The sequence below is a fragment of the Corvus cornix genome, chromosome 10, assembly GCF_000738735.6.
Source record: "Corvus cornix cornix isolate S_Up_H32 chromosome 10, ASM73873v5, whole genome shotgun sequence".
In the NCBI taxonomy this organism is placed as follows: Eukaryota; Metazoa; Chordata; class Aves; order Passeriformes; family Corvidae; genus Corvus; species Corvus cornix.
In genome coordinates this window covers 14,160,448-14,185,330 of record NC_046340.1, presented here as the reverse complement: position 1 = coordinate 14,185,330, position 24,883 = coordinate 14,160,448, and the positions used below count along the sequence as shown (strand labels likewise).

At 39.7% G+C, this 24,883-nt stretch overlaps 1 protein-coding gene across 7 annotated transcripts; it reads left to right on the top strand.

The window, feature by feature from the left end:
* The first annotated feature begins 1,306 nt into the window (after positions 1–1,306).
* Positions 1,307–24,883, top strand: SLTM (SAFB like transcription modulator). Of its 7 annotated transcripts, none has more exons than XM_039557856.1 (21): positions 1,307–1,512; positions 2,175–2,262; positions 8,839–8,903; positions 9,210–9,392; positions 9,829–9,876; positions 10,882–10,909; positions 12,316–12,730; positions 13,291–13,340; positions 15,523–15,641; positions 17,204–17,353; positions 17,443–17,552; positions 17,640–17,800; positions 18,123–18,214; positions 18,438–18,601; positions 19,675–19,849; positions 20,437–20,561; positions 21,099–21,269; positions 22,124–22,438; positions 22,855–22,993; positions 23,726–23,883; positions 24,230–24,883. In XM_039557856.1, exons 1-21 carry the CDS (start codon positions 1,321–1,323, stop codon positions 24,336–24,338), a joined length of 3,057 nt encoding a protein of 1,018 aa, XP_039413790.1. In that variant the 5' UTR covers positions 1,307–1,320; the 3' UTR covers positions 24,339–24,883. The 7 variants fall into 7 exon arrangements, with proteins under 7 accessions (XP_039413790.1, XP_039413789.1, XP_039413785.1 ...); XM_039557855.1 differs by having other exon boundaries at positions 12,262–12,730; XM_039557851.1 differs by having other exon boundaries at positions 12,262–12,730; positions 22,843–22,993.

The following is a 24,883-nucleotide window of genomic DNA, read 5'->3' as shown; positions in this document are numbered from 1 at the left end:
TCCTTGTATCTACTGCAACAGCAGCATTACATAGCTAAGACATACATGAAATTATTAGTCCAAAGTGTGCTTTAAGGCTTCTGTGCATGTTTAGCTTTTAAATACATAGATTTTACCTTTTGCTAACTGATAACTCCTTATCAAAGCATTACTTCAGGTAATTTTGAAATGCACTTCCAAGCTCACTTTGAAAAGAAAAAAAGAGAATGGTGTAACAAATCTTTCAGGATTCAGAACTTAATTTGCATGAAAGGTTGTTTAACAAAGACTTGTTAAAAAAAATTAATTTTTTCATTTTTATCTATATGTAATTTCTGAGTGAAGAAACAGAACAAGAGGACTGTTGTGACTTCAATTAATTTACAGGCACTTAAATTTACAGATTCTGCCTCATTTGAAGATTTAGTACAAGCTGTAATATCTACTATTGACAAAATAACTTCAAGCGTTCCTTATAGAAAATGAATGAAATGGAACTAAAAAGTAACGTCTTCCATTACCTGGTACAAATACAGCCTAATAAATCATCAGAAGAGGTACTTTGGTAACAATTTAAAACATTAATATTGTACTTCTGGAATACTTCAAATTAAAAACTGTTACAGAAACAGATCAACTGTTCATTTCCTAAACTCTGACAAGCCAGTGACCAGAGCACACAAGAATCACAGTAGTAGTTAGGTCGGAAAAGGCGTCTGAGATCATCGAGTCCAACCTATGGCCGAAAACTATGATGCCAACTAGACCACGGCACCAAGTGCCACCTCCAGTCTTTCGTTAAAAACCTTCAGGGACGGTGACTTCACCACCTGCCGGGCAGTCTGTTCCAGTGTCTAATCACGGTTTCTGTGAAAAAATTCTTCTTAATGTCAAACCTAAACCTCCCCTACTGCAGCTTGAGGCCACGTCCTCTCGTCCTGGCACTATTCCCTGGGAGAAGAGACCGACCCCCACCTGGCTACACCCTCCTGTCAGAGAGTTGTGGAGAGTGATAAGGTCACCCCTGAGCCTCTTCTCCAGGCTGAGCCCCCAGCTTCCTCAGCTGCTCTGCACAGGACAGCCGCCCCAGACCCCTCCCCAGCTCCGCTGCCTTTCCCAGCACTCGGGATCTCCCGCGCACGCCAGCGGCGCCGGGACACGGCGGGGCCCGGTCCCGTGACGCGCAGGGCGGGCCCCAGGCAGGGCGGGCCCCAGGCGGGGCGGGCGCTCCAGGCCAGGTGCGCCACTCCGCGCCTGCGCACAGCCGCGCGCCGGCCGCGCTCCATCCGGGCATCGCGCTCATTGTGCGCGCGGCCGCCGCGCTCGCCCGCCCGCTCTAAAATGGCCGCCGCCGCCTCCACTCCCGCTGCCGCTGCTGCGGGGGCTCCCGCGGCTCCCGCCGCGCCCGCGGCGCCGCCCACCGAGAGCAAGAGGATCAGCGACCTGCGCGTCATCGACCTCAAGTCGGAGCTGAAGCGGCGCAACCTGGACATCACCGGCGTGAAGACGGTACTCATCGCCCGGCTCAAGCAGGTGAGCGGCGGGCGCAGGCCCGGCCCACCCTGGTGGCCGCCGCTGCCGCCCGGCTCCGGAGGCAGGGCGCTGGCGGCCCTGCCGCTGTCCCGGTGTGGGGGGCGGGGTCTGTCCCCGCCGTGCCTCCAGTGCCCGGGCGAGGGTCCGCCCCACCGAGTCCCCGGCGCTGTATGGCCCCTCTGGGCCGGGCTGGGCGCGGTGTCCCGGCTGGCGGAGCTCCCCGCCCCGGCTGGCGGAGCTCGCCCCGCGGCCTTGAGGCCCGCCCGCGGCCCCGGGCGCCGGAGCTCGTCGGGCGAGCCCCGGGGCAGGTTGTTGCTGAGGGCTGTCTGTGCTTCCCGTGTCCTGTTTTTGAGCTGCCCTTAATGCCATTATGGACGTCGTTGTGGCCTTCTAGTGTTACGTTTCCAAAGAGAAATGTGCGGATCCTTGATAAGCTGTACTTCCAAAGTGTCATTTTAACAGCTGAAACTCTCAGCCATTATTATTAGTGTCCCCTTGCTCTTCTCCCGCTTTAAGTGAAAGGTTTAACCCAAAGCGTTTTATAAAATATTTTTGAGATGTTGAAAGAACTGTTTGGCTTACAGACTTCTACTGAAGTCAAACTGCCCAACTTTCCACTGAAAGCCATTAAAAATTGGGATTTTTTTTTTTGTCTCATTTAGGCTATTGAAGAGGAAGGAGGTGATCCAGATAATATTGAAATAAATGTTTCAGCTGACACACCCACCAAGAAACCAACTAAAGGCAAAGGTTAGGATCTGTTGATATATTTTTATTCTTTTGCAGGTTTTTTTTGCATATATCACCTTAAAGAAGGATTGTAGGACTGGGGTCTGTAGTTTGGGTGCAGTTGTGACTTTACTTTTCATAACTTCTGTCATATAAGACATCCTTTGCCTTGCATGTCTATTTTCAGTCTCTGTATATAGACAATATATGGGAGTGCTGGAGCAATACATGTAGAGAGAGCTACAGATAGATGGAAAATGACTGGCTTAAGAGATGTGCATTATGAGGTAGCGGCTGTACTGCTCACAGCTCCTGGAGACCTGTGCTGTGTGTGCTGAGGTGCTGTAGATGAGCTGTGAGGGGTTTGGAGTGTGCTGTGTTCAGAGATGCTGAATGTGGGGTGTTGCAGGTGCAGGGTGGAAGCAGAAGGTACTGTGGGGTGTCTGCCGTGTCCAGAAGGATCTGTGTAACAGCAGAGGTTCTTCAGCTGTGAGCAGGTGCTGGACCCTGCTGGTGATGAGGGCACAGCAATATGTGCTAGGGGGTCACTCTCTGAAGGGGACTGTGTTGTGTGGGTGTATTAGCATGCTCTCTACTGAAGACAGGGTTTAAAAACATGAATTTTCTGAATAGGTGCTGAAGCCTCACCGTGGAATGTCTAATTAAGAGATTTTAGGTTTTCTATTGTGAGACATTAATATTTACTTTTTGTGCTGATCTGTTTGGCAGTGATTTTTTTTCAGATTTTTTCCCCTCCATTTTCTTTTGCCTGAGAATTTAAATACTGTTTTGTGAGTTTGGAGTCTGGGGGATTTTTGTTTGGGATTGTGTTTTCAGTTTTTCTGGGAGCATCCATGATCTATTAGTACTGGGAAAGGACCTGTCTGCTTTATGCACCGTGTTCTTCATTGAACATACACACTAAGAATGCTCACACATGTGCTACAGGGGCATGTTTTGGACATGAACAGTCTTATACCACTGTCACTTGTCATGGGCTAGGATTTGTGGTGAAAGTGATTATTCAGTCAGTCTGGTACTGTGAATGGTGAAATTAGTAAGAAAATCTGTCTGCTTAGAAAGTTTGAATAACTTCTCCGTACTTTTCGCACATTAGAGAAGTGAAAGGAAATAAACTTTCAAATGTGGTTTCATTTTTTTTCTGTCACATTACTTTATTCCCTCCTTTAGAAAGGTAACTGATGATTAAAATAATTACATGGCAGCTAAATAAGGAAACTCTTCCACAATTTTTCATGTAGAGCTCTAAATGGCACTATGTTCTGCTTTGACAAACACTTATCTCCTGTTTTTTATCCTCCTAGTCTCCAAACTAATACCATGATATGCATAATGTTCTTGAACTGGTTTCTTGGGTAGTTCAGAGGTAGTTTGCCAACCAGTACTGCTGCTGCCTGAGGCAGGGCTTCAGTAGCTCTTCCCTGCCACCTCTCCTGTGCACCAAATCATCATGCATACACATGACATGTGCGTTCTTGGTAAACCACAAAGGAAAACACAGCATTTGTGAAGTTCTTATCAGCTCACTTTGCAAGCTCAGGAGTTTTTCCTCATTACTTTTTAGATTACAAAAGTCTTATGAGCAAATTTTGTGCCAAAATTGTGGGAAGTTCATTGTGGAATATGAAAAATTCACTGTTTAGTCTAGGGGAAATACTTTTTTATTGTATTGGTTTATTTCTAACTGTATGAAATATATTTTTTAATTTTTAGCTATTCACTGGGAGACGTTTTTCCTCCTTACTGATTTTGCTGAGTGATCCAGGCCTTTGCTAATGCTTGTTTCTACCCCCTCCCCCCCAACTTCAGACTAATACTGATGGGTCTTTAATTTTACTGCTGTCCAGCAGTAAAATAATTACATTGCCAGTTTTATAGTATTTTCCCTCTGCTATTATTGCTGTACAAGGGAGGGTAGGAGTATTAGATATTAATTTACAAAGAAAACCCATCTTCAGGAAAGGGCAGGGAGTGGAAGTGATGATTAAACCTCCTCATAGCAGCCAGAGAGAAAGGCCAGTGGGAGGGAAGAAAGGAGGCTGTCCTTGCAAAAAGTCACAAAGTGTGTCAGGTGGCTAGGTCCAGGGTTTAGATCTGAAAGTCTTCTGTAACCAGTTTTACTGGAGCTCTTAGGGTCTGTGGAAAAAGCGTGATGTCCGATTGCCTAGCACTGTCTCTTCCAAAAACCTTGTCTGGAATATTGATACAGGCCAAATTGGAGTGGGAATGGGGTGTGTGTGAGGGGAGGGAATGATACACTTGTCTTTCCTTGCTTTTTTTTTGTGTGTATGCTTACAAAAAGGGAGAAGAATGCTAACAAGATTAAGAGTGGGACTTCATTTCATGCAACTTAAAAAATGCTTTCAGAAGGGTTCTGTAATCCAACAAGAATCCTTGATCAATCCTCATGCAAAGTTAGTAAAAATTTAACACTTTTTCCAGGCGTTACTTTAATTAAATAATTAGGATAAAGAACTGCAGAGTTATACAGGTAAGATCAGTTGGTTTTGCCAATTAAAGTTTGAAAGGAAAAAATGCCAAGTGCTCCTTTAAGTGCCTCAGCTGTGCCTCTCCACTGTAGCCTTTAGTAGCTATGGATGAATTTCTTGTTTTGTAAAAAGATGACAGTTTTTAGAAAAAACTTATCTTTTCAAGCCTAACTGTTCTGCTGCCTAGTCTGGTATCTAGAGGAAGTTACCTTACTGCTAGTATGAAATACTTTTCAAATGTTTGATTTGAATGCTCCTTTGAAGGATCTGCAGTCAAAAATGTTGTTGAATATTAAAATTGGTAATTGAAAGTTACTTTCCTGATGAGTTTTGGATGAAGGAAAAATTTTAGACTGATAATTTTTAACCTTGCAGAATTCATGTGAGCAAAGATGTTTATTTGCTGCTCTACAAGTTTCTGAGGTCAGTTAGCTACCCCGTTAGTTTATGTCTCAAGTAACAATCTAGTTGGCAACTGAATTTCCAGTTTGACATTACTGTTTCTTGGATCAAAAGCTGACCACTGACGGTGGCTGGCTTGTACTGTTGCCCAGATAATTTTGACTTCTTTATTAAAACCATTCAGTTACTTAAATATAAGAACAAAGCAAAGTAAACTAAGTTGTACACTTGGTTTTCACAGACCTTTCTTTCTAAAAACAATGACTAAGAACTGTATCTTGTAGACACAGTAGAAGACTTAAATATTCTTGTACCTCATGATACCATTTCAGAATACAGAAATAGAGAAGGATTATTTACTTTTCTTAATATTGGGGCAAATGAGACATTTCAAATTGCACTAACTCTTAATGCTATAGTTTATTCCATTGTAAAGATTTATCTCCTGTTTATGTCCTATCCCATGTTTTTGATGAATCTTTAGCATTAGGTGTGACAGAACCCTGTTGAGAGTTTCAGCAGAAATACCAGAAGAAATACAAACTCTTAATTCTTCCAAAATTTTCTGATGAGTATGTCACTCTGCTCCTGCCTGACATGCAAATATCTAGTTCAAGAGTTGTCTGGAATACAGTCTTCTATAATTCTGTAAACACTCAGGTAGCCTGAATTTCTCACGTGGAGGACCATGAATAGGTAGGATAACCTTATGCTACTGTAGGGCTTAAATGAAATGAAAGCTAGACTGCATAATGTTATACCAACATTTTAAAGATGTTCTAATTCTTCTACGTACTTATAAGGAGAATATTTGTTCTCTGTGTAATAGTCTGTTGCAATTTTATGGTGTGTAGCAATTGCTGTTGCCAGCAAAGGGATTGAGCATGGCTTGTAAAGGAGTGCCATCATTCCAAGGTAAACGAGTGTTTGTGTTGTTAGGCACCCAGATCTGTGGTGAATGCTGCATACACACATTTTCAACAGACACTGCGTGGATAAACCTGTACAGAAATTGTATCAGGTGTTGACAACTTGTGTGACTTGAGACCATCTACACCTGTTATCTGCAGAAGGTCCAGCTGTTCTGGCTCTGTTTGTTAACTTACCCTTCAATCACATCAACACTGGTCTTGAATAAGTACAGAGAAACAGTTATTTTTTGCAAGGTATCTGTTGCAATCTGATTTTAGTTATGTGAATTTAAGAGCTAGGTGTGCCTTTCAGTAGCCCATGGTGGATGAGAGTCAGTCAGACAAATGTTGAATTTTTGTGGATGCTGGCTTTTTGGCAAGTTACTGTACCAACATCTGAAAACCATCTGTATCAGAACCTTGAAGTGCCACTTTTGAGCAATGATACTCTAACCAGAGCAAAGCAACCTGAAACACAGAACTTGAGAGGGAGAGCAGACTTATACCACTTTCTGGCTTGAAGCTGAAAAGTGAAGGTCTTGTTATGCCTGGGAATACCTCTGGTACTCAGAGCAAATGGGATTTGCTACAAATACAGCAGACATAGTAAAGAAGGGCTAATGAAATCATTACTCAATATATTAGCTAAGAAAAGATACAACTAGCTTCATTACTGACTGCTGTAACTTGCTCTTGGTGAGGACTGGTCAATAAAATACAGTTCTCTAGCTGCTGTTGCGTAATGGTGGGGCTAACTTGAGGTAACTTTGTCATTGGTTTGGTTTTCTTTTCTGTTCCCTATAAGGCCTTGGTTCTAGTTCACCTGCCGTATTTCCTCAGGCAAAATGAATGATTAAATAGCTTTCATGATGGTCTATGCTAGATAGTTGCTGAATGTGTTGAGCATCTACTGTGTGTGCTTGCCTGTCTCTGTGTATGCTTAGCTGGATATAGGATGCAGGAAAAACTTGGTCTTTCAGGTTTAACAAACAAACTGAAATGTGAGGGGGTAAAACAGAAAGCAGTTGATTGTCTGTAGAAATCCTTGTTGTTTCTCACTGCTTTTTATTTATGTTGAAGATACCTGGGGTCTGTAGATTCTATCATAGAATGCTAAAAAGCTAACACAAAATATGAGTTAGTCTTGGTTTCAGGCATCAGCTGTGATGCACATCAGAAACTGTTCTTTCCAATGTAAGTCCTCTTCCTGAGAAGAGCTGGCTTCCCTTAGTATGCCTGTGCAGCTGGCTTTCTGCACCAAAATCTCTCAAACCTATTGCATTACAAGTATAAAATGAGACACTTTGTGTGTTGGTTTGTTTGTTTGTTTTAAGTGAAGTAAAATCAGTGATGCTGACTTTAGATCTGGAAGTTTGAATCTCATGTTTTCAGTCACAGAAATAGCTTCTGCCAAGTGCCTTTTCCTGGAGATCAGTGTGTGCCTGTACTGAAAACAACAATGTACTTTTTCTAGGAGTATGGTCAGAGTGCTGCCTTTCAGGGAAATGAGTAAAACCAACTGGAATCCAAGCAAACCCAAAACAAGTGTCTCTTCTTGCCCTGTAGTTGAGTACTTTCCAGCTTTGAAATGCAATTTAAGAACTGTATATGAAAGACCATGGAAATTAATGGCTGAAAAAATTGAGTAGTTCAGCTAGCAGAGATGTCCATACCGTGTCAAACTTTGGCTTATGGTTTTCTTTTCTATTCCTTTGGAATAATTATAGAATTGATTTAGCCATTCATTAGAGGATATGGGGAGGAGGGAAGATTCGATGCCAAAAAATGAAGTATTAAGTGCTAATTATGACTGCCATCTCATTTGCATTTGAATTGGCACAGAGTTTCAGCAGAAGATACAGTAAAGCCGCGTCCTAACAGAACTGCTTTTGTACCTTGTGCTACTGAAAACTGTTGCATAGGCTAATCTTTGATAGACTGAATCAAAGAGAGAGGACGTTCTTCAAAGGGTGTGTTTGTGTAGAGATGTTTCTATCTAGTGTTCTTAGGTCTTGTTTTTCAGAAGATTAAGGAAATGCAGTGGGTTCCAAAGGGAACTGTGTCTAGTCGTCATCCCCACAGAGACATCTCTAATAGAGAAGAGTGTGCCTGTGCTGGAAGAACAGAATTCCTCAATGAAACAAGCCCTTAGTACAGTAAAGCATATGTAGAAAGCAGAAGGGCTTCACCTACTCAATTCTTCTGTCTCACTTCATCTTCTAGTGATGAAAAGTACTGAAAAAGGTGGCTTGGAGAGGCTTGTAATTGCCATGCTTGTGGATATTCAAAGCTGCAGCTAAATAAAGCCCTGAGCCCTTCCATCATCTTTGGAACTTGACTGTAGTTTTCAGCAGGAGGTTGGGTGGACTAGGTGATCTTTAGACATTCGTTCTAACCTAATTTCTCAGTGATGTTACTTATTCTATAAAGCAAGACCTTTTCAAAGTCATAATGACTAGGTAATTCTAGAAATGTTTAGTTTATAGTTCAATATTCTCCTGAATTCCATTGTCACTCAAAATAGAAGGATTGGTATTAAAATCTCTAACTTGGATATAACCACTTGTTTATTGAACAGCACTGATTGTTCATCCTCACTCAGCTGATATTTTATCGCCTTAAAAATTACTCAGTTTTTGGAGGGTTATACTGTAGTGAACAATCCAGCTAAACTGGAACATGTAGAGAGTAATAAACTAAGGCCAAACACATAATCAGTGCTAGAAGTGTGCTCTACATAGCAGGTCTAGTCACAGCATATCCCATGATTTCAGGTAAAAAGCAGGAAGCTGATGAATTGACTGGTGATGCTTCAGTAGAAGAGGATTCCTTTGTCAAGGTAATAAAAGTATGTAAAAACTTTTCCCATTTTGTATTTAAGGTCAATGTTTGACTTCAGTTAATGAAAAAGTTTCCATTTTGTTTGTGGTAATTTATGTGGAAATTTGGAGCATTGTTTTTACTGTATTCACAGTGTGATGCCTAAGGGTGTGAAGCAGAGGGATTTTTAAAACATACTATGAGTTTTATTATGTGCGTGAGACACATAATAAATCCACCAGTGAAACACTGATTCTAGCGGTGATTTTTTCAGAATAAAGCTAGTACTTTCAGTTATACCAAGTATTTGTGTTCACACCAAAAGGAAGGTGAACTGGAGACTCAAGATGCAAGTGATCAAGATGGAAATGATGAATTGAAGGACTTCAAAGAATCTGTTGACGATGAGAACTTGAATTCTAAAGAACTACCATCTGCAGAAAGGAAAAGATACCGTGACCTGGAGCCAGCAGAGACAACAGATGTGGAGAAGGATTCCGAAAGTCAGGTACTTGGCTATATTTTACATGAATTTTTATCAGCAAAATGTACATTTTTCTTAGTGTTTGTTACTAGGAAGTCAGAACTAGTTTTTCAGTTTGTCTTGCTTATCTCTAAAATATAGGGTTTTTTTTTTTCTTTTACTCTACTCTTTTCTTTCTATTTGCCTTGGTTTATATTTGAATAGTCCTGAAACAAATGTGGCACTGATTGATAAAATTCTACCTGAGTCCATACAGAGTTAGTTCCTAAGTGGTCCTTTTCCCTTGTACTAGTAGTGAACTTACAGTTCCGTGTTCAGATTATTTACATCAGGAGAACTGCTCGTTGATGTTCACATTGTGTATCCACTTACATGTTTTCTGAGTTAACTGAATCTCTTGACTTCTGAATGTTTGAGTGTCTTATAGTTTGCTAATCAAGTCCCTTTTCTATTTCTATAGGAAAATGCACGTCCAGACATAGAAGATTACACTTTTCCAGCTGTCCATGTGAGTTCTAATTCCATTCTGTTAAGCTGATTTTCATGTATGTTTAGTTGGAAAAGATCACTTTAGACTGGTTTTTCTGTTCCAGTGTGCATGTTAGAGTCAGATGATGTAAGACAATAAAGGTAAACAGTATGGGAAGCTTTCATTCAAATATTTAATACTGCAGATAATTGTGATACCAAGTGAGTCGACCTATTTAAAGACACAATTCCTGTCTACAGTTTGGGAGTGTTCAGTGCATAGACTTCACAAAGACTGTTTCACACTCCCTTAAAAACATATCAGAGGGCTATGTCAGATACTGTAGTAGTATATACAGCCTGTACAGGAGTTCAGAACTTCTGTTTAATGTAGAAGTTTGCCCTTAGAGAATGTCCGGAGTGTGGAACAGGGCATGGCTGTTTAGAGTTGCTTTTCGGTGTTTTGGTGATGTCTGATATCTCTAAGTTCAGAAATTCATTCTGAGTTACATGGAACTGATGTCTGAAAAGTGATGAGTCATAACAGCATCTCTTTCTCAGTAAAATTAATGAGAAAGAAGTAAATACCTATTGAAATCAGAGTTTAATTTTTAAGTACTTACCGGAGGGAGGCGACCTAGTTTCTGACTTCTCTCTCGAGCTTTTGAAGCTAGTGACGGGCTGCTTGCATTTCTCTGAAAGCAGCAGTCAGCAGTGTGACATCTGTTCTGAAGGCTTTAGCAAGACGTGGAATAGTTTAGAAATGTCCCATTGAGTTAAGGGTAAGACAGTATCTGCATGTCCCAACCAACTGCAAACTGCAAGCGTTGCAGTTAAATACCTAGTTGTTTCATAAAGAAGTTTCATAACATTTTTTAGTGATTTGACAAGGGAGATGCAAAGGTTTGGTTCCTGGATAATCTTTGGAAACAGTTTTCATTTCAGTATTTGCCTTCATACAGTAGAAATTCTGTGAAAAATACGAACTGTTCTGCTTAAAGTTTCAAAATAGGAGACATTTAGTGTTGACTTCCTTTTCTTGCAGGATGGTGAAGATGAAGAAAATGACAAAGGTATGTCTAAAGTTTAATAGAGTTCAGAGGTCTTACTCTGGTAGAGCAGGCAACTTTATCTTGTAACATTCAGTCTCTACTAATACTAGGCTTATCTCCAGCACTAAGTATCAGTTGTCTCCTCATTGAGCTCAGCACCTGGAATCACTGCAGTCAGTTTATTTCACTCCTAAGAGTTACTTTACTCTTAAGAGTTGATTACAGTACTTATCAGTTACTGTGGTGGATGTATGATACAGTTGTAATACTATGATTCTTAATAAAAACCCATAGTATTCAAGGACTCTGATTTTAATATACGGTAAGTCTTGATGCCAAAGCTTCCAACTTGCACTGCAGTAACTGATGTTTAGTTGAGTGGAATGCTACACACTCACACTGAAGTTGAGCACCCCACAAATGTATGGACCATCATATGCCTGGCTTACTGTCACTTAGAAATACCAGTTGTACACAGGATGGTAAAACAAGTGTTTGAAAACCTGTGGAGTGGCTACCATTTTTTAAGCTGTGCTCATTAGTGAAACTGTAGAAGGAATCTAATGCATTTGGGCAAACAGACTTCCTGGACAGAAGTCTTAAGGATTCTACATTTTTGTGGACTCGAAAGGACATGGAACACCATCAATTTACGCAAGATGGAATAAACACATTACTGAAGCTACAGGATAAAGCTACAGACTCCGTGTTTACGAGGGACCCTATGGCGGAAATGTCTCATCTACGCAAATCCAAGAATACGGTTGGAGATGTCTCTGTGGGACTGAGATGGAAAATCTTTCCAGTGGATGAAGACTGAGGACCTTTGTCTACGAACTCTGGATTAAGGCTCACCCATCCATGTTCTGCAGCAGCCTTGTACAAGTCACTTGACTGCCAAGCAACTGCTTGGAAAGGAAAGGAACAGAGAACACCCACGTGGAAGACTGGCTGGAATTCTCCAAGACTGTAATTCTTTCGGATTGCGAAATGTTAGAAGTTCTGGAACCAGGAAGATTCAAAGACAGATTAAATCAAACTGTGAACGTCCAAAGCAACTATTTTCTTCTGGAATGCTAAATCCTAAACTGGAAAATGGATACTTCTTATGAAGAACGGGTATCTCCAGGATGGAACCATATTCTCCTTCCTAATGTTTTGGTATTTGTCTCTAGAAAATGTGTTTTGCCATGAAGAATAAGTGATCCTGGGTAAAGGATTTATATTTGTGTTAATACACCTTGTGTTTTTTTCTAACCTTCCATCAGTGCTAATAACTGGCTTTGTATTTTCTAGGTCCTATTCTAGCTTATGCATATGAAATTGTTTAAACTTCTTGTTTTGCCATATTTATTCCTGTTAAATCCTCTTAGATAAAGCAGGTTCTGGTGATGGTACACAAGAAGTATCTAAACCTCTTCCCTCAGAAGAAAGCCTAGCTGAGGCTGCTCACACGGCTCATGAAGAGATGGAAGCTAACACCTCTGTGAAAGAAGCTGAGGATGATAACATATCGGTTACAATCCAGGCCGAAGATGCCATCACTCTGGATTTTGATGGTGATGACCTCCTAGAAACAGGTAAAAATGTGAAAATTACAGATTCTGAAGCAAGTAAGCCAAAGGATGTGCAGGATACCATTTCACAGAGCCTGGAGAAGGAAAGCAAGGACTATGAGATGACTGAGAACCATAAAGATGGTAAGAAGGAAGACTGCGTGAAGGGTGATCCCGTCAAGAAGGAAGCCAGAGAAGGTTCAAAGAAAGCAGAATCTGGAGACAAAGAAAAGGATACTTTGAAGAAAGGTCCCTCGTCTACTGGGGCCTCTGGTCAAGCAAAGAGGTTTGTTTTTCTATGTCAGTTCTTTACGATACTGAGTACCAGCATTCAATAAGATCACTCTACATTAAGGGGGTAGCAGCAAGAATCTTATAATTAGTATCCTATGCTCCTGCCTATAGGTTTTTTGACCGCCATAAGTTACTTTTTAAAATTCAAGATCTTCGTATAGACACTATGTCCTACTGATTGCATTGTCGAATTGTCAGCATTTATTTATTTTTTTCAAATTGACGATTTTTTTAAATGTCCTTGTGATGATGGTAATGAACAGCTATCAGTTCTAAGAACACAAAGTGAAGTCAAGTCCCCGTCCTGAAATCTGGAGAAGATTGCCATATATCCACTGAATAGAGTTGTCAGAAAATCTAGATCTTCAGGCATCTTGGGGAAAATCAGTGCAAGAATCCATAAGGGAATCATTTGTTCAAATATACAGTCTGGCCCTTTTTCATTTTTATTTTTTGAAATGTTAACTTGTCTGTTAGTGTTAGTAGTATAAAATGCAACACCAAATTCTGTAGTTTCAACTTTCTTCTGATTTTTTTAATTTGCTTCTCTAGCTCTACTAAGGAATCTAAAGAAAGCAAGACCACATCAAAGGATGATAAAGGTAACTATTACAAATTAGTTCAAGACAATACAACCCTAAATGCTTTCCTGATGGAGAAATTGCTTGCGATGTGATAAAATGGCTTATATGATTGAACTCAGCCATCTGTAGTAAATTATGCTAGAGGTACAGTAATCATTTGCTATATGTATGTGTCCATATATTTTGTTTCTCCTTATGCCAGGTTTGTCATAAGATCAAAAATACTTACTGTAAAGACTTGATGAAGATACGTTCTCCTGTTTCAAAAATGCTTTTGGGAGCAAATTCCATTTAACATTTCCCAAGTCTTTGTTTTGATGAGAAGCTATAATTTTCTCAGATACGCCTGCTGTAATTTACAGCAAAACAAGCAAAAAATAATTGCAAGTACTTAAATGTAATGCCAAGGAATTTTTTTGTCTTGTTTGTAATTCTAGCTCATTTTTAAATAAACAGAACTCTCAACCAAGTATTACAGTGCAATGCCAGCTTGCAAAATTGCGCTTGTGGTTGTTCAATGTATTAAATTTGAACCTATTTTTCTGCCTTGGCGTTTCCATCTGGTTCCATAAAACCCTGTATTGCGATTACAAGTTTGAAGAGTGGAGCTCAAGAGCACATTAATGTCACCGGTTATACTGATGCTTCATGGTTGAACAAATGCATTTGTGTGAGCTCATGTGTCTCTTTATTTTACCTACTCCCTTTCTGCCAAAAACCTTTGTCACAAAATCTCTGGCATAACACTAATGGATGAATAAAACTTTACCTCATAACTCAGTTTGAGAGGAAATTTTTGTGGCAGACATAATTGGGTCTTCTGTAGATGTGTCTTTTCATGACAGTTACAGCAAATCTGCTTTCAGTTTCATTGTAAGCATGTATCTTCATTTATGTAGTATATGTGATAACTGTAATAGTAACTGTTGTAAGGCTTTCTCTAATATACACAGCTAAAGCCAGGCCAGTGGCTGTTTAATGATATTTACTGATTTTTCTAAGTGTATCACAGAACCATAGAGCGTTATGGGTTGGAATGGACTTTAAAGATCATCTCGTTCCAATGTCCTGCTGTGGGCAGGGACACCTTCCGCTATTCCAGGTCGCTCTGAGCCACATCCAACCTGGCCTTGGACACTTCCAGGGATGGGGCAGCCACAGCTTCTTTGGGCAACCTGTGCCAGGGCCCACAGGGAGGAATTTCTTCCTTATATATCTAATCTAATATCAAGATAACCCTAGTATGACCATAACTGAAATTTGTTACCTTTTTCTGTTGGTTAATCTTGATGCATTGAAGAAACAAAACTATCCTTTTTTTTCTCAAGATGGTTAAATTACCTTTTAAAACTGCACATCACCAGATTTTCCATCTGTCAAGCCAGAGATCCAGTTCTGGTCTTGCCTGTAGGACTGGCTGCATTTTAACATATTCCAAAGCAGTTCATACATTTAGCAGCAAACAACAACAAGCTGAACTACCTAACTGAAGACTAAAAGATACTGGGAGTGAGATTACATGAGTCTCTTGAGTTGTTATTGCTGTGTTGTTGCAAAAATACCTAATACATGGGGTGGGGGGAGTATTTAAGGCACATAATGTTTTTCCAGCTTTTATTTAGTATTTTCCTTAGTATGTGGGAAATAATTTTGCTAGGTTGTATCCAGTTCTACATCCAGTAGTATTTTTAAAAATCTGCTCTGGATGAAGCCGATACTTCAAGAAGTTGTGGAAATTGACCACATGATTCTGGAGGCTGGGATTATCTAAGTCTTCTGTATTTGCCTTGCTGCTGTCTCTGGTAACTTGAGCAGTGTACAGACATCATGATAGAGAACAAATGCTGTACGAAAAAAATTTCTTGGATGGAAGCTAATGATAAAAGCCAGATATTGAAGCTAAATGTACATACCCAAATGAGGGGTAAAGCATGCCTTTATTAAAGATTTGTATTATTTTTCTGTCTTTGTCCTTTGGGTACAAGTTAGCCAAGCTGTTGGTCTCAATACATGGTTAAATGAATGAAATCTTGTGGCATATATATTTTTTTTCTATAGAAGTCTTTTCAAGAAAGGTAACCAGATAAACAATTACTTAGAGGTAACATGCTACGTTTCTCTTTTCAGCAACACTTCAGTTAAATATTCATGGTACCTTTGTCTCCTTAATTTTTTGGCTGTTTTGTAAAACTTGTTTCAGGAAGCGCGAGCAGTGTTAGTGGTAGCAGTGGAAGTTCAACTAGAAACCTGTGGGTTAGCGGACTGTCTTCCAACACAAAAGCTGCTGACTTGAAAAATCTCTTTGGCAAATATGGAAAGGTATTTCATGGGGTGTGATACCATGTGTGTGGTGTGTGTCTATTCCCCCTCCTCTATTCAGTTACACAAATTGAGTAATACTTGATTTAAATAAAGGTTTTGGAGGAAATGTCTGGCCAGTGCAGTCTAAAACCCCATACTTGCAGCAGTAAGAGTGTATGCTTACAGGAAGAACCATATGTTCATTTTATAAGAAGTTTTTCTTCCTGTGGAGGTAAGATAAGTATAAAAGAAATTTCACAAATACTTGAATATTCTGGTCAGGACTGACTTTTAAAGTAATGATGGCTATGTTCCTTTGTAGCAACTGCGTTTGACCATGAGTGCGAGATAAAGTACTAAATGATAAAATCGTAATATAAACAGTCTTTATAGAACATCCTGCTTTGGGAGACTGTTTTTAAAATGTGTTCTGAAGGCTTATGAATAGGAAGAATAGGTAAAAAGATGTGACATTTAATGTATGATCCTTTAGGGACTCTTTCAATGACTTAATGATTTTTTTTTTTACAGGCTGCTTAATTTAAGTCTGTTTTCCCAGTTTTGGTTAATTTAAACATACAAATTCCATAGAAAAATGCGGAAATCTTAAAAGCTAAGCAGTCTTCTAAACCCAGGGTTGTTGTCATTTTCCCAAAGGAGTTGCTGATAACCATGTGAATTTGTAGTGTTTGTGTAAGCCTGTGCAGGTAATGGCATTATTGTATCTTGGGAACTAGTTAGAACCTGAGCACTGTGAATATCAAGTATGTGTATTTATTATTGCATATCTAATTTTTCTAATTAATTTATTAGGCGATTTTATTTAATGCATTCACAAGTGTGGACACCTGAGAGTGTATTTTGTTGAAACTTCGGCTGTTTTCTCTGTAAAACTGGTTGGTAGTTATATTTACATGGCTTCCCAGTTTTAAAATTGATTGGGAAATACTTAATGACTGTACCATGACAGTCTGCTAGAAAGATAAAATTGTTGCCTTTAAAGCATGACTATGGCAAAAAGACTGGCTTCAGTGGCTATAGAAATTCTAGCAAGGTGGGGGAACACAAAGCTTAACACCTTCTCAAGAAGCAGATGTCAGAGCTGAATGCTAAAATGGCTTAACTGACACACTTGCTAGATGACTTTGAAGAATTGGCTCCCTTTGTAAGTTACTACATAATATTGCTTATATGTTCCTGCCATTAATTGGCAGCTGCTGACTTTTTGTGGGGGTTCATCTGTCAGAGATGAACCATCAAATTCAGGTCGGTGGTGTTTCTGTGAATGAATTTCGACAATAACTGAAGGGAAGCATTTAGATAATGGGCATGAGGAGGTGACTGGTCAAAGCAGGATGCAAGCATTAATATGCCTTGATGTGCAAGTTGGGATAAAGTTCTCAAAGCTTTTGATAGCTTGGGAGTGTCAGTCAGTCTTTCTAATGGGGCAGGAGTTATGTTGCTGTTGGGGTGAATTTGTTTAGTTTTCTTACATACTAGGGTAAAAATCTTACTGGAATACCATAGCTTCCTTAGTAGAAATGTTTCTCTCAGAACCTAAATTCTTCCTGTTTGCATAGGTACTTGGTGCAAAGGTGGTCACAAATGCACGAAGCCCAGGGGCAAAATGCTACGGCATAGTAACAATGTCCTCTAGCACAGAAGTGGCCAGATGTATTGCACACCTGCACAGAACAGAGCTGCACGGACAGCAAATCTCTGTGGAGAAAGTAGGTTTCATAACATGAAGACTTTTCCCAAAATAGACCATCTTTTACAAGAATCTGTATTAACCTATTTGCTTTTGAAAAAAAAATAGGTGAAGGGTGATCCCTCCAAAAAAGAATTGAAGAAGGAAAGTGATGAGAAATCTAGTTCGGGTAGGAGCATAGGAGATAAGAAGACTGCATCAAGTGACAAAGCCAGCAAGTAAGAAATTTCACATCTTCTGAAATTGTGAAAATCCTCTAAGTTGAATTTTCCTCATTGGATTTATGTGTTCTTTTTCCTAATAAGAACTCCATCAACCAAAAAAGAAGAAAAGAAATCAGAGAAATCTGAAAAAAAAGAAAGTAAAGAAGCCAAGAAAACAGAAGGTAAAGATGAGAAGAGTGATAATGGAACAAGTGGCCCTAATCAAGAATCCACTAAAAAAACTGAAGAAAAGAAAAGAATAAGTATGCCATATAGCCATATTTCCTCCTGTTGAATCTGTGTGTCTGACTTGTCTTGGGGGCATGTTCTTGCTCTTACTGGAAACCAGACAATTAAACACCTGTTCTTTTTTAGACTCCAGTAACACATTTACTACTTCCATACTTTATACTAATACTCAGTTACAGGCATGTGCTGGTATGCTTCTCCTACCAGTACCAGTTCACTTCAGAGATTTAGAATTCACTAAGGAAAATTTATAATAGGCAAATAGAGATAGTTGTGTGTGTGTGTGTTTTTAAACCTCCTTTTATTTTTTTTTTTTTTGTTTCCCCCCTTCACTAGGTGGTAAAAGCCCAGGTCAAGTTGTAGTTTTAGACCAAACAAAAGGAGACCAAGGCCACACTAGGACAGTTAGAAGGGGAAGGTTTGATAAAGTAAGTATCTATAGATTTGATGCAATCCTTACCTTATTTGATCCTACCTTGCAGTTGATATTTGCACTGAAGAGTCAATAAACTATCACAAACTGTTAAGCTTAGATAGAAGCTTTGTATGCTTTGGGATTGCTAAGTCATTAATGATACTTGAACATAACATCCAGAAATCTCCCTAAATGAATGAGACTTCTGAAATAACCATTGTAATCTCTATCTATAGCCACAGATATTGAGGAACAAAGAACGTATTATTCAAGATAAAGTGAAATTCAGGGAATACAGGGGTAGAAAGGATATCTTGCCTTTTGAAAAGATGAAGGAACAGAGATTGCGAGAGCACATGGTTCGGTTGGAAAGAATACGACGAGCTGTTGAACTGCGAAGGTAGTAATTCAACTTCTTGCTAAAGGCTATTTTATACATTAATTGATCAGCTACTATATTTAGAAATCTAATCAGAATGCATTCTGTCAAGCCTCCTAACCAGATGTTAAAGTCTGGTACTTTACCTAACAGTATCTTTATGTGAATTAACAAACTCCAAAATTCTTGTGTTACCTTTTAATAGCTATACATGTACACACACAGCTTAGAGTTTGTTTCAGTGGGGGGTGTATCTCATAAGTGTTACTGCATGCCAGTTTTCTTTTTGAAAAGGTGAGAGGTAGACTAGGAGACAGGGCCCAAAGTAGTGTTTAGGGCTGGTTTGTTTTTAACCATAACATTGTGTATCTAAATGACAACTCAAGCATAATACAATCTTGACCCTTTAAATAGAAGGACCAAATGACTAGACTGTTCTGTTCTGCTGTTTTCGTATGGCCAAAAGCTTGCAAAGAGCAGTTAAAATGAGCTGTGTTGTCAGCTGGGTTTCCCTAAACAAAGGGAAATAAATCCTAAACAAAGGAATTCCCAGCAAACATAAACCTTAAAGGAGAAAATGCCTTTTGCACCTCCTCTAGGCTGTACTATGGGAGGTAGAAAGATGAAAGAAAATGAAGCTGTTCATGAGTCTACTAACCTGTGCAACTCAGAGTGGTTATGATCGGCTGTCTTACTTTTTGGACAGAAAACCACAAGTAAATTTTTTGTTAGCTTGAAGAGGACAAGAGCTAAAATAGCATTTATTTTTTAGATCCAATCATATTCTTGGCTACTGAATACTGTTGTTACTGTGTGCCACATGACAAATGAGAAATCCACATTAAGAATAAAATACATCAAGAAATGATTCTTGAAATAACTTTTCCTATCAGTTGTCTGCTGATGGTTCTGTAGATAAGCTAAAACCATTTCGGCTACTTGGGGCTAAAAGGAGTAGACTTCTGGCGCAAGGACTTCTGTGAAAAGCTTACTCTGAAATAGTTTTTTAATGTCTGTGCCTAAGGTGATGTTAGCTTTGGATGACAACATTTTTTAGATGAATTTCTGCTACCTCTTTTTTTTTTTTTCTTCAGGCGAAGAGAAATTGCTGAGCGAGAGCGCCGCGAGCGAGAACGGATACGAATAATGCACGAGCGAGAAGAGTGCCTGCAGAGGGAAAGGGAACGACTTGAAATTGAGAGGCAAAAGCTGGAGAGGGAGAGGATGGAACGGGAGCGTTTGGAGAGAGAGCGTGTTCGGATTGAACAGGTGGGCAGTTGGGCTCTGGACTGTGGAGGAGCTTTTTGGGGGATGGCAGAGTTTGCACTTGTGGGGAATTTTGCTCTTCACCCTTCCACCCAGCCCTTTTTCTTTCATAGAAAACCAGCACGCGTTACATAATCCACAATGTACAACAACAGGAATCTTTATCTTGTTTGCTTGGGAGTAATTTGGTGTAAAATGCTTGCTACTGTAGCAGCTATACAAATCAGTCTCTAAACATGAAGCACAATGGATCATTTTGCCTATACCACTCTTCATAATTGTACTAGATTTTTCCTATAGAATACCACTGCAAACTTCAAGAAGTGTTTCTGGGCAATAAATACAGTAGTAATACAAGAAATTACCTGGACACATTTCTATGTAACAGCCAATAGCATCTCCAGATCTGTTGTCTGCTTTTTTAGAGAAGTAATTCCCTGTGCTCTTTAATCTTGGATGCTACCCAAGGATGAATTTTATCAGATAACCTTTAGCAGAAAAATGTCAAGGGATAGGTCTGTATCCTTGCTAACTGTTCTTTGGGTATCTCTAGTAAAGACCTGTTCTGCTTGTGGTTTCTTTCATGGCAGGAACGTCGAAAAGAAGCGGAGCGAATTGCACGGGAGAGGGAGGAACTTCGGCGGCAACAGCAGCAGCTCCGGTATGAACAGGAAAAGAGGAATTCTTTGAAACGTCCACGGGATGTAGATCACAGGTAATTCTCAAACTGTTTTGTTTTTTTTTTTTTTTTTTTTTGCAGTGCATAATAAAAAGAAACAGCTACAAGCCTTGTATCAGACTTGAAAATGCATTTGTACCTGAAGCAGGTCTTCACAGAAGAACTGGATTTCTGGTATTTGTTTGGTTTAACATTAGTTTATTACAAACATGAAACACTCCTTATCTGTAGGAGGGAGCTTTGAAATTAGAGAAGCATGCCATGAATTAATTCATATTGTGTGAAAAAAACACAATTCAGAGCGTTTGCTGAGAAAAGCTGTTCTGCCTTAATGGTTGAAGCTTCTAGCTTCTACTTTAAGAATTCATATTTCTGCTAAATGGATGGTTAGTTTTGTGTGTTTTCTTAAATGGTTTTGTCCACTACTCTTAAGGAGTCTACCTTTGTCAGTGGCTTTCCAAAGGTCAAATGAACATCTTCTGAAATAGACAACTGACTCTCAACAGTTTTCTGTGTATTAGGCCTTGATTTGGCTTCATATGACTGATGAGGGTTCCTTTGTTTTGGCTAAAGGAGAGATGATCCTTACTGGAGTGAGAGTAAGAAGATGGCTCTTGATACAGATGCACGTTTTGGCCATGGCTCAGATTACAGCCGCCAGCAGAACAGGTTCAATGACTTTGATCACAGAGAACGAGGCCGATATCCAGAAGGTTCTTCTGTTCCATCATCTTCTTTTGATAGGTAAGTTTAGATAATGGAGCAGGTATTTGTCTGCCAGTATCTCTGTGGATTTCACTCTTAACTGTTCAAAACTGAACGTGGTGCTAAAGGCTTTATACAGTTCTGATGTAATAGAATTGGAGTACTGTCCTGACATTTCTTCAGGACTGGCCACTTTTATCATGGAATCTAATTGCTTTTCTCTAAGGGCTTTAAATTAGCTACCTGGTGGCCTTTTTTGTGAGACATTTCAAAAGGATTTTTGCAATTATTCCTTCCTCTTTCACATTTAGTCATAAGTTCTCATGGATTTCCTGTGTCCAACTTGGTAACTTGCCTCCTTAAGAAGCAAGGCTAAAAGCAACTGATTGAAGGAGAGTTAAGAGCATTCCTCAGAATCCATTAACTGTGCAGTAAATGCTGGTTCCAGATGCAACTTCATGGTTCCATTAAACATCTCCAGTAACCACTTAAAAAGCTAAGATCACATAATTGTAGCTTCTGGACTTCTACTTTTAGGTTTCAGTGAACTAGAATTGTAAATACAATTCTGACTTGAGAAATCTAGCATTCCCTCTGTTTTGCCCATACTGGGCAAAATGGCAGCCCCATAATTGCTTAAATTACACTGGCCAAAGTAGGAACAAATAAGTGCATAAAGAAATGTTTAACTGGCTGTTAGAACTCAAGCTCAAAATTACAATTGTAGAAATAAATACAATTTGGGACGTATCTTTGATTTCTATTCAACGTATATAGTAACAAACAAGTAATACAAAGATGATATTTTATATCCTCATGCTTGTGCTTACATGTGCAGAGAAAGGTGAAAATGGAAAACAAGCAAATGACTCTTTCCTACTTTAACAACTTAGGCGAGATCGTTTTGTAAATCAAGGGGAGGCAAAAAAGACCCGCCCAACAGCAAGAAGAGAAGAGCCGGGGTTTGAGAGATATCCCAAGAGTTTCAGTGAGTCCAGAAGAAATGAACCACCACAGCCAAGAAGTGAACTCCGGGACACAGACAGACGGGAAGTGCGAGGAGACAGAGATGAAAGGAGAACAGTGATAATTCATGACAGACCAGAAATTCCACACGGCCGACATCCCAGAGAAACTGGTTCCAACCCACCTAGGCAAACAAATTGGAAGAGTGAGGGAAGCATAAGCACAGACAAACGGGATGGCAGGTAAATTTGCTGACTAACCAGTGAAAGTACTGATTCTTGTAGAATTTATGCATAGTAGCAATCCCTCAAGAATTAGTGCGTTAAGAGAGAATAGACCCTCCCCTCCTAAAGAATGGCAACATCACTTTTCAAAAGCATGCGAAGAAATCTGTAGGTTAGCAAATACTAAATTGCATCCAGTACCTAGATGGGATTTAACACAGAGTTAAGGAGGCTTTTGTGTAGAATGCAGATGTAAACGAGTAACATGTGAGCTATAATTATTTAAAGAGCCACACAGATCTAAAAGAATGTTTCTAAGAAGTCAGATGCAGGTTGCTAGGAACCACAGGAATCTCTGCTGTCTACATGTGCTATGACTTGGTACCAATTCAACTATACTGAAACCAAAATTTTGATGAAAGCAATTTTTACAGAGGCGAGAGGCCAGATCGGTCGGGAAGGGAAGTGTCCGGCCACATGAGGGGAGCACCTCCCGGGAGCCGCAGCAGCGCCTCCAGCTATGGAGGCAGGGAAGGAGAACGGGGCGTGATGGGAGAGAGAGGTGGAGGACAAGTGAGTCACCTTCTTGTGTTTGTGAGCATGAAGGAGAGGCTGGAAAATGCAGACTCATGCTGGAAAAATGACCATACAGCATCATCAAAATGATTCACAAGCATTCTGGCTGTTTTCAAGTCAGTTTTCTTTATGTTTAAGGTTCTTTTTTTAATAACCCAAGAAACTGCAGAAAAATTACCCTATTCTCCTTGTCTGGCATCTTTATGATAGATCAGAAAAATACCTGAGAGAGTAGTCAATTAAGCTTTTGAGAATTTGTCATCACCTTTTCAGGGTCTTAACCATACACTGCCTGCTACTTTCAGTGCAGTTTGTAATTGTAATTTGTAATACTGAGAGAAAATCCTTTTGCAAGACTTTTAAAGAAAAGACTACAGACTAACTTACTCCTGCTAGTAAATCCTGAAGCATTTAAAAAGTATTAATGTTCTTCTTACTGAGTTTTATGCCAGTGATCATGAGATCAGGGCAGAATTGGGAGTAAAGTATGAGTTCATGGAACTTCACTCCCTCCATACCCACACACTTGCCGTTGCAACAAGTTTCTGTTACCTAGAATTAACAGGAATATTGTAAACATGTGTGAGCAGCCTATGGACTGAAATCTTAAAAGGTGCTGGAGTTAGGTTTTTTTTATCAGCTTAAGCTTAATTTTCTTGAAAAGTTTGTTTGCTGTAGATAGAACAGCCCTTTCTTTCTGAGAATGACCGACTGTCGCTTTCTCACCAGCACTATAACGAGGACAGACACGTTGTAGAACGCCACAGTCGTGAAACTGGACCAAGGAAAGAATGGCATGGACCTAGTTCTCAAGGAAGTGGCTATCATGACACAAGGAGAATGGGAGATGGCCGTGGAGGAGGGGGCATGATGGCTCCACATACAAGGTACAGAAACCACTCCTTCCTCTCCATTCCCTACTGAGCCCCGGCAAGCTTTGGTGTCCTTAGGAAGTGCAGCAGTGTCAGTAGCAGCAGGGTGATTCCCTGTGGTTGCTACACACACTCAGCCCCACCTGCCCTGCCAGCACAGGGCTCCCCAGGGGTATTGCTGCTGGCAGCGTGGTCCAGCAGCACAGGGACTTCTTGCAAAGTCTCTTCCTGCATGTTTTAAAGTCTCTTTTGAGACTTACAGTTTAACAGTTGACTGATAAAAGATGTAAGAACATTATTACCTGTGCACCAGGAGTTTAGATATGTATCATAACACTTTTTTTAAAACTTTTGTTTCCAGTAACTCTTCACCCATTAATAGAGTTGTACAGATCACAGGCAATTCCATGCAGAGGGGAAGTGGCTCAGGATTTAAGCCATTTAAAGGTGGACCTCCACGAAGATTCTAAGATCTACAGCTGCTTGGTTTCAAGATAACTTATTGAAATCTCTTGTAAACTTTCTCTGATTAAGAACAGGAAATCTTATCTGGAAATCCTGGTTAAATTTTTTTAATTTAACATGATTATTTTCCTCTCAATTTTGGAGGCATTTTAATAGTTACGTTGTAATTTTGGATAGTTTTTGTGTATCTTTGATAAGCATTTTCCCTGAGGCACTAGAGCTGTGTAAAAAGAAATTGGAACCAAAATATTTGTTAATCCTGTATAAAAGAATAGTTTGCAGCTGTGTGCTAGTAGTTTGATTTACCAACATTAGCTCTGTGGTGTCATGCTTTAAAGTTAGCTACTTCTCACAACATCCACAATAACCTCCATTTTGAAGGTTGTCCAGGCTATTATCTCTGCTTTCTAATTTGTAGAGAAATAAGATTTGTTCTTTCATTACTGGGTATTATGTAACCTATTTTTGCAGAAGGTACTGTTACATTGAGTGCATTTATGTGTATTCTTGCAAATGTATTCTTTTGAAATAAACCTTCATATTCTGTATA